Raw genomic sequence first — 10,377 nt, forward strand, 5'->3', positions numbered from 1 at the left:
AGTCTTTGTCTTTATCTTCTCCCATCAGCATATGGGTTAAAATATTCCCCAAGCAAGGCACACCTATTGTAAGAAGTGAATAAAATCCAGCAGCCACCATCCCGTACTCTATTGTTGTATAACTGGAAGCGTATTGGTTTTTACTCAACGTATCACAGCGAAGTTAAAATCTGATACCACGGAATGCAACTGGCCGCATTTATGGTTGTTCTGAGTGAGTTCTGTTAGGCTGTGTCTGGGTGTTAACATCTTAAATTTCATCGGAAAAGTGTTACGTTTGTGAAGTTATCTTTTAGTGCTGTGATTGAGAGAAAGGGGTTGGAATATTTTTGTAGTAAGTCATACCTGTCATAAAAATAGACTAAAGTCCATTAGGCACCAGCCAATTCCGTGCGTGAGTTTCACTTGTGTTTCACAATAGACAAAAGACGTATGTTATGGTTAGGGTATGTACTTTAAATCTTGGTAATCTGTGCTTTTCATTACTTGCCCATACCGATGGAAATGGTTTTCCTTCCGGTTAGAAGACAGTTAGCATACATAAATTTATTAATTATATATTATAGTTTTATCAAAAGAATTACGAAGATTATTCTAGAGATTCAATAGTTCTACAAGTTATCTACTTTCGGTTATATAAACCAAAATTTAAAATTTTTAAATCGACTTTACATTTTTTTTATTGCGTGACTTTTTTTATCAAATGGTTTCATGATTATATATTATAGCATGTATCGTAAATTGCGTTAAATATCATTAAGAAATTTTGACAGACAGTGCTAAAACTAAATAGAATATACATAAGCACACTTTTCTGGTATCGCATTGGCTAGCATAACGTAACCTAACCACACTTTTCCACTTAGTTCTAATTAGTGCTTATGGAATGTTTCTGCACTTGTCAATCGAACAGCCGATTATGCCTAATATCATTTCTCACTACGTTTCATTTATAGAGGTTGCATTACCACTGTTCGAAATCTTAACTATTAATAAGGAAAAATCAAGCATAGGGCGCTTCGCAGCACAACACCCGACCCTGGGTTCCGGCGAGCGGAACTTCGGCGAAAAGGTTCTTTACAATGGATGTAACTACATATTTTATAACTATGTACAACTATAACTACTTTAACTTAAACAAGTGGGTTTTATTTCACATATTTATTAAATTAATAATCCAGTTGCAGAAAGAGTCGTATGTAAATTTATTTTAATTATATTAGTGAAAGGTGATAAATTTTGGTTTAGTTTTCCTTAACTTTCGTTGGTGCTGCAATATAAAAAATATGTTTTTGATTACTTAGAAATGTACAAATGTTACTTTATCTAGAATATATTGGAAGCTCACCATTCAACAGCAGTTAAAAGCTAACTACAACATGACGGCATCGAACCAATTATTGCCTAGTACCCTTTTCATTGCCAGATAAATCCAAACGGTCAGTCTTCATTGCAGCCAATGAAGCGTTTGCTGCTTGACGAACATGGGCAGCTGCAATACGTTCAGCTTTTAAGATGGTGAAAGACTGCTCTTGATCACAACCATCAGCGCCTTTTTCATTTGAGAACTGGCGAGAATTTATACCGTACTTGACTACATCAGCATACGACATTGGTTTCTTTCCGTCCATGATACTAAAATCTTTGGAAATTTATTGAATAAAAATTTAATTTTATTTAGCAACACGTTTCGTATAATTTTTATACGAAAAATACGGAACAACAAATTTTTTAAAGAACAGAGAAAATTTTGATGTTATTTGACAAGTTTGAAAAGAGTGAAACGAATATATAATGCAAATGTAACTATGTTTCATATTAATTATTTATTCGTCCTTTTTTCTTTTGTATGCATAATGTGTGTAACATGATTGATTTTGATTTTAATTTACAAATTGAGTAATATTATAATTAACTATATTATAATAATAATATAATAGTAATAATAGTTATAATAGTAATTATAATTACTATTATAATTACAAATAAATAATATTATTATTATTACTATATAAAATAGTAATATAATTTAGAAATATTAGTTAAAGAGTTATTAAATAATTCAGTTTTATATATGTTTCAAAGTCAATGGAAAAGAGTTTTAGTAATAATAATGTGATCTATATATTTAAGAAGAACTATGTAAATGTAAATGCAGAGCATAAATTGACTAATCAATATCCCTTTTTTTTAAAAAATAAATATGTAAACTTAAATGCCGAGTATATACTGACTAATCAATATCCTATTATGTATAGTTAGCTCAAAAATTTACTTGATTTAATTTAAAAAAAAAATTCACATTTCAAATTTTCAAATTACCCCTCTTCCATTAAAATGGTTTTGTTGCAAATCTCACTTTTAAACAAACAGACTTTACAATCTACTAAAAATAGGTCATTATTAAAATATCGAAAAAATTTATAAAAAGCCCAACTTTTCTACAGAACTGGAGAGCGCCACCTACTACGGTTAATATTTCTAAGATGTAATCGCAGCTCAACCGAATTAAATGGGCGAGCAAGAAATCATATTATTGCTGAATAAATAATAATAAATTTATATGATTGATTAATAAAGTTATTACATATTACTGGCTAGCCATCTTAAAATTAGACGCGATTCACTTAGACCACATTGTGATGCCATCATTTTAGGAATACTAAAACAGCTTCTACACCGCAATGTTTTAATAAAACGAACAATATTCATCTTCATAACACCCATATTTGCAATATCGGACAGACGCTGGAGAAAGTGGGACCTTAAATTAGATAAATCTTAACTGGTGAGTACCAATCAGAAGTAAAGTAGTCAAATTTTCTTCGTGAACCTCTGAGCTACAGCAACGGGAGCTCCCATTGAAAACTGCAGCTACCTAGTCCGGGTTCTTGCCAAATGTCCCAACAATATAATGCATGGTGGGCCAATAAATGTTTAAACTAAATTTTAATTAAATATTTATGCTGTTCTATTATATTTAGAGACAGCTCATGAAAAGATGTGGTTTGACATGCCTGCTTTTCAAACTATTTTGAAAAATTCTGTTAATATAAACTAAATAATATGTAACAATTACCTGAAGAGCCAATCAAGTTACTAAATTTGCAAACACCAACTTAAAGAATCTTAAATGAGAAAAGTTTATTTTTCATAATTGAATTAAAAAATATATTATTTCGTTATACTTATATTTCAACTGGAACTTGTACTATTTTTATGAAATGTTTATTTCTGCAATAATGAACTTTTAAAAAAATGAGACTTTTGAATGCGGTTCTGCGAGGCCAAAAGATTTCGTTAAATTTTAAACTACATTTTTTTTCAAGAAATAAATTATAACTAGTAATTTTTACTAGAAATTTGAAATGCTTAACTACAAAAATTTCAAAGCTAGTGATGTTGAAAAATGTTACCCAAAAATGTTGAAAAATGTTGCTATATTTATTATCTGTATACTGTTATATATTAAAGAAATGCATATACCTAAAGTGCTATCTGGCTTCCTAAGGGCCATGTTATGTAGAGCGTTTTAGGCACGGTAAAATTGGGTCTTTCGGGCTATGCCGAAAATGCATGTTATGTAGACTGTCAAATCAGTATTACCAATTACATATTTTTACTACTACTTTAGTAATAGTAAATTTAAAAGAAAATTTTTGCCTTAATTTAAAAGTGAATATAGATGTGCTCACTTTCAGTTTGTCACTAAAAATAACCAGCAAGAAGAAACTCATAGATGCTGTAGTACTGTTAATTTATTATTATATAATCTTATAATAATTGTTAACAGTATTTACAAATTTATACGTCTTTCCTTAAAATCGGAAAGTGTAATAATTAAATTATTAGCAGTTAATCAAATAGGCTGTGTTGCTTACTGCCATTTTTTCTCCAAAACATACTGTAATTGGAGTGATTGGCTTCAAAAAGGCACAAATTCTGAAATTTATTACTAAACAACACTGTTTTGCCTTAGTGCCAAGGCACAAATACACCACTTCTCATGCCGGAATTTGAACCGACATATTGTTTTTTCTTTCAATTTCAATTTTTTTATTTGCATTGAAAACAACAACAATATTACTCATGCCATGCCCAAGACACTCTATATAACATACCCGTAAGTAGAGAACTCAGAAGCATTGTTATAATAATACAAGAAGATTTTTTTAAAAATACATATTTTGTTAATATATCGGTAAAGCAGTAATAGTTGAAAAATAAAATTGAACCGAAGGACTTGTATTTGGTGAATTTTTAATTATTGGTATGACATGCAAACAACACCTTCTGCTCAAAAAGTACTCGGATTTTGTAAATAACAAACATAAATTTAAATTTTATTCCAAATTTATTTTATCTCCTTCAAAATAAAATACGCTTAGCCCAATCTTCCATACAATTTTCGTAGGCCCGTGAAGGTATAGCTTTTAGTTCCTTCAGCGAATTTTCTTTTACCGATTCAATCGACTCAAAACACTTACCACGAAGGAGCAATTTGAGTTTCGGGAACAGGAAAAAGTCTCATGGATCCAGATCTGGCGCATATGGTGCCTGAGCGATGACAGTGGTGCCGTGTTTGGTCAAAAAATCGCGTACAATAAAAATTTTCCATAGTAAAAATCGCTAAATGCACTTGAGGTAGTCTCACATTAACAACTGCTATAAACAAACTAATTGACAACAAACTAATTAAAAAAAAAAAATGTTTGAAAAGAGTCTATTACTTAAGGAGTAGTTAACAAATAACAAAAGCCGGATACTTTTTGAGCAGAAGGTACTCTCCTACGAGTAGTTGTTCCTAAAATAGGAAAATTTCATTCTTTAAATCGTATGCCATAATCGCAGTAGAAACTCCATTTTTTAAACATTATTTACTTCCAGCATTGCTTAAGGCGATGTAGTGAGGGTATAAACATTAAGATGAATATGGTCCCATGAGGGTGGAGATCTGGATGGCAACACAAATGAAAAAATTGATTAAGCTCTTATATTCTGGGATAGAGCTGGATGCAAAAATAACGGTTTTGATAAGGACATAAAATAAGATTGCGGTATTGCGTTATAATATAAGTTGTAAGATTGAGACAGATGTCATTAAAATCCATCTCCGTTTAACTAACAGTAAGAAAATTCCAGTTAGTTTCCTTTCATTGTTTAAGCTCTTCTAAAAAAGTGAATTTATTTTTTTAATCATCCATAAACATTTTGAAAGTGTTTATGAATTCATAAATATACGCGCGTATATATTACCATAAAAGCATGTAAAATATTTTTATTATCACAATAAAGTTCACATCTTATTTATAATGGAAATTAAAATTTAAAACACTGAAGTCATAAAATAAATTTGCCTCCAAAAGCGAAAATGAAATTAATTTTGATTACGCCAAAAAGTGAAATAAAATCAATTAACCGCAGAATATCGGTCGTAAACTAGCTTCGATATAAAATATTCCATAAAGAGAAATACCCAATTTCAACGGAGAACTTTGAGCCTTCGAAAATATTGGAATTCCACACTTTTGTGCACTTTGATGAAATTTTAAATATTAAACATTGAATTTGGTAAAAATTTCATAAATATTTTTAATTAATTTCGCTTTTGCCAGTTTATTAATTCGTTAAATTCGCTTTGGCAGCAAACTGTTAAAACGAATTATTTAATATTATCCTTTTAAAAATTTGTTTTAAAATTTTCAAATAAAATACTATATTATTAAAAAATCAGATCATAATTAATTATTTTACAGACTTTTACATGGAAATTTATTTTTGAAATTTCTTATAATAAAATATTATAGCCCATGTTGTGCAAAAAAGTCATGGGCACGTCAAAATTTAAATTGTTTCTGCTCTCAATGCAAATTTAGGAATTGAAAGTGAGAAAAAAATAAAATGTCGGCTTAAATTTGGTCGCGATGACAAGGATTTGTGTGTCTCGTCACGTTAGTCAAACCAATGTTGCTTTGCGCGTTTTCAGAGCAAATTATTACAATCAATACATTTTCCGAAAATAATTATGAACCGTTAATAATCAATTTCTTACACTTTCCAATTTTAAGGAAAGACGTATAATTTTGTAAAGAGTGTTAACAATTCTTATAAGAAAATATAATAATAAACTAATGCTTTTACAGTTTGAATCAAGTTATTTAGAGTTGTTCATAACTGGTGACAAATTGATATTGAGCATACACACATTTCCTTTTAAATTTAGGCACCACTAGAAAGTACAAAACTAGTAGTATAGGTATACACGAAAGTGACAATACTCTCTGCACAATATGCATTAGTCATGACCAAAAATAGTCAATTTTGACGCCCACCTAATTTTCGACATAAAATGAGCCTATTAATGAAATAATATCACATAAGGGTATATTTAAAATTTTATAAGAGGTGCGGATAAATTATACTAAATAGGATTATTCATATCCTTGTGGTTATGAGTGGAAATACAAATAAGATACACTTTCTTTTAAATTTTTATATTAGTACATTCCTTGGACCTTGGTATTGGATGTAAACTAAACTATCGTTCAAATGTCCTTCCTTCACAGTCTATATTACAGTACTGGAACCTTTTAGGATTATATTTGATGTTTTATCGACATATTTCTGATAATTGCTCGACTATAATTAGACAGATGTTTGCTAAATAGATGTTGATTAAATTTTTCGTTGAGAGCAATGATTCTCAATTTTTGTTCTTGAAAAGTGAAGATAAATTTAATAAATGCGACAAATGCACATCTTGTTTGCTTGAATATATATATTTTTATACTCTGTAATTAATCACTTAATGACTATTTTGCGATCATAATGGAAAAAATTATTTTATTTTACACTAAAACTTATTATCAAAACTATTTTACATAGTATATTTATTTATAAGTAAAATTTTTTTTATTCTATTGTTAGTAATCTGCAATAGAAAATACAGGTTGATAATTAATGATGTAGAGCGTTGTCAAAGATATTCAAATTCTCGAAATTTTGGTCAGTCAAGAACTCAATTAATTTAAAATAATTACAATTTTTTGTTCTTCCAATTCAGTATTATTTAAAAATTCTTTATTAAATAACAATAGTTTTTACTAAATAAAATAGTCATTACCGTCATAACTCTTTTTAAAATTAATAAAAAAGAAAATTATAAATGAGACAGTACTAGAAAATGTTTAAAATTTTATTAATTTTCAAAAGCATTTCACCGAAATATTTCAGTTAGAAATAAAAAATATAATAAAACATTTATTTTTTGTAAAAAGTTTTGTAAAATTAGTCACATTTTGGAATATCTTCTTCTTCTTTTTTCTTACTACATTCATGGTAAAAGTACATTGCTAGAAACTTCAAAGGGTCACTTGGACGAAGCATATGCATTTCAGCTAAAGCGTTTATCATAGTCCGTCCCATTACCTCTTTCATTTCCGCAATCATTTCTTGAAGCCAAATTTCATCTTTAACTGTTCAGAAATTTATTTAAAGAAATTTTTTTCATTTATTATAATAATTTAATAAATAATTTTATATTTGTTATATGTTTTGGTTGTTGATATATTATAAGAACCTATATTTGATTTTTAACAATTATTATAAGTCTACTTATTAATAAGGTTTGCACTTAGAGTAAGTTCCAATTATTTCATGATTTCTTTATATTTTTTCGAAGTATAGTAATTATTTAAGCGGACCGAATGGATTATTTGACTCAGTACCTACGTGAGATATGGGTCAAATAAAGTATATTAAAAAAAATCTGGTGATGGGAGATATAATAAAAAATTAAATAAATGAAATTATGAACAACGTATTGAACATTAAGAAATTGATCAAAATTAAAATTAGTAATAAACTATGAACATGTCTGATAACAGAAAAACATAATGCGTGCATTGAGACAAGTTGTATATAAACACCAAGTTTTGTTCTGATATATCGGAATTGAAAAATATATTTATATGTTTGTAAAATTTTCATCTATTAATATTTCTTATATAAACATGAAATATTAAAGTTTCATTTATCGTCCATACTGCACAATTTTTCACTTCTTTACTACTTCCTTCGTTGTAATTTCTTATACATCATCATAAAACTACATAAAATTACAAACGAAACTCTCGTGTGAATCCAATATTACGTACTTGGAAAATCTGTGTATTTGTGTATTTCCTTACATAAAGCTGTCAGGTATCAAGACAAAAATGTCCAGTTTTTCCAGACTTGCTATCTAAAGTAGTGTTTACTTCATGTTGTTATTTTGCGATATGCTTGCAAAAGAATACGCCTAATGTTATTTTCTGAGTATTCGAAATTCAAGGCAATTTAAAACAAAATTTGTGTGTTTTATACATAAAACCCCCAACCATAAAAGAGTAAAAGTGCGCAATAGCACTAACTCAAACCACAACAATAACAGCAACAAAAATAAATCTTATGTAAAACACAAAGAAAATTAATAACATATACTAAAAAAATGAAGAGCAAAAAAAAAAAGAAAAAAATACTATAAATTTGTATCATCACTTACCTGGTGGCATCCAATCAAAAAGATCAAAGGGGTCTTCTTCGCAAAATACAGGAACATCACGTTTAGCAAGCTCCTCGAAAAAACTTCTTAATCTGTATTCGACCGATTTAGTAAAATTCACTTCTTCATCGAATGAAATTTCTAGAGCCGATACTCTTCGTTTATATGAACAAATTTTTTCAACTTCAGTAGCCATTACTGCATTACACTTTAAGCACTCCAACGTCTCAGCATAGGATTTCTTTAGTTTGATCTTTAAAGCAAGCAGTTCCTTAACACAGTTCTCAGCACAAGCTAATATAGATTCACGTGCTTCTTGAAGCTTCTCCATACGTTTTCTAGAACATTCAATTACCTCATTGAGTGCTCTCATTTGAGATTCAAACTCATCATTTGGTTCTATACATGAAATTGCATCAGTGCGTGTTGCTTGCGCACTCTCAACAATTTGTTCCACACGTTTTTGCAATTCCTTCCGAAGGTTGATCAAGTCGCCATTAAGTCTATGCACATCATAATCTTGGCAGACTAGCGCATCCAAAACTTTGCGCAAGTTCAGTTTATTCTGATTGTAGCACTCTTCTATATCAGGCATGATAAAAGGATTAGAAAAGCGAATTTATAAAAATTTTAGTTTGAATTTATTACTGCGTTTAATATTGAAAATACGAATTTCTTTTTATGTTTTATATGACAAAATTTTTTATTATTTTTAGCATACTTGGATTAAGGAAAAATAAAGTTCAAATATCTTGCAGTTATTTGCTGAAACTTTCGATCAGTATTTACGACTTTTGCATATATTCCAGCTATACTTATCCTTGGTGAAAACCGTATTTACCAATATTTCTCATATAGTGTTATAAAAAATTCCTTTAGCCTCCTCCTCTAGAACATTTGCTGCTAATGTCGAGAAGGGAAGGGAGTTCAGTTATATTGCAAATCGAACGATCTCTTCTTAGTAGAAGTAGACAATTTTCATATTATGATCTTTCTTATATACACATGAGAGATATGAGAGAAAGTAGTAGCAGAAATCAGTCACTCTTCAATCGTCGATGAGTTAAGTCACAAATAGAAGACGTGTTGCTAATTTTCCGTTGTTCTTTTTCGTTTACAGTAGTACGGGATCTCCAGAGTGGTACTGATTCAACAAACATATTTTACATGTACCGAAACATTATTAATAATTCAATATACCTTTAACAAAAATAATTATATTTAATAAAGTATAATTTACATACATAGATGTATTAGTAGTGGAACAATACTGGAAATATGTAATGACACATAATACGTTTTCTAGGAGGAGTAGCAAGAGGTATAGTTTTTGTTTTATTTTAAATTTTCTCCATTTCCCATTTAACAATTAAAGGGAGGTGTACGCCTCCCATTGAGCAATAAAGCACGTGTAGTCATGTGACATATTCATCCACCCATTTATGTTCTGAACTTTTTGTTTATTGAAATTAAATAACTAAATGCAACCATTTTTAAGAAACTGTTTATTTGACCTACATTGCGTATGAGTAATTCCTAAAAATGTTATTTATATAAAGATTTGTTTATCTTACTTACACTTTTAATTGTTTAACATATCCATATGCTTATCTTTTCATTTCTAGTTTTATATGTCCTTATTATCATTTGTTGGTAAAGGTGCAATTTGACAATTTCCTACTGCGTGTACACAACCTGTCACTTCGCTCCTCTTTTCAAACCCAGCATCAAATAAGAAAAATGATTTTGACGGACATTACTTTCATGCTGTCAACGGAATTCCGTTGGTTTGTTCTATTTTTCTTCACATATATTATGTGTTCTAAGATCGTAAT

General features: G+C 29.2%; 1 protein-coding gene and 1 long non-coding RNA gene across 2 annotated transcripts; both read right to left on the reverse strand.

Annotated features, from left to right (window-relative positions):
* Positions 1-1,169: 1,169 nt before the first annotated feature.
* Positions 1,170-3,342, reverse strand: LOC119683587. Its single transcript, XR_005252663.1, has 4 exons — positions 3,189-3,342; positions 3,080-3,128; positions 1,349-1,642; positions 1,170-1,270 (listed from the first exon to the last, which is right to left on the reverse strand). It is a non-coding gene; the product is annotated as an uncharacterized LOC119683587 (long non-coding RNA).
* A 3,919-nt stretch (positions 3,343-7,261) lies between these two features.
* Positions 7,262-9,188, reverse strand: LOC119682505. The gene is made up of 2 exons (XM_038095962.1): positions 8,543-9,188; positions 7,262-7,475 (listed from the first exon to the last, which is right to left on the reverse strand). The coding sequence occupies exons 1-2, from the start codon at positions 9,135-9,137 to the stop codon at positions 7,288-7,290; spliced, it is 783 nt and encodes a 260-aa protein (XP_037951890.1). The 5' UTR covers positions 9,138-9,188; the 3' UTR covers positions 7,262-7,287.
* Between the last annotated feature and the right edge of the window lie 1,189 nt (positions 9,189-10,377).

The sequence above is a fragment of the Teleopsis dalmanni genome, chromosome 2 (assembly GCF_002237135.1).
Source record: "Teleopsis dalmanni isolate 2A chromosome 2, ASM223713v2, whole genome shotgun sequence".
Classification (NCBI taxonomy): domain Eukaryota; kingdom Metazoa; phylum Arthropoda; class Insecta; order Diptera; family Diopsidae; genus Teleopsis; species Teleopsis dalmanni.

Excerpts from the sequence above, each read along its gene's own strand:
- LOC119682505 (XM_038095962.1), bottom strand. The coding sequence starts at position 9,137 with ATGCCTGATATAGAAGAGTGCTACAATCAGAATAAACTGAACTTGCGC. Across the intron at positions 7,476-8,542 it reads TTTTGATTGGATGCCACCAG|TTAAAGATGAAATTTGGCTT; the intron begins GTAAGTGATGAT and ends ATTTCTGAACAG.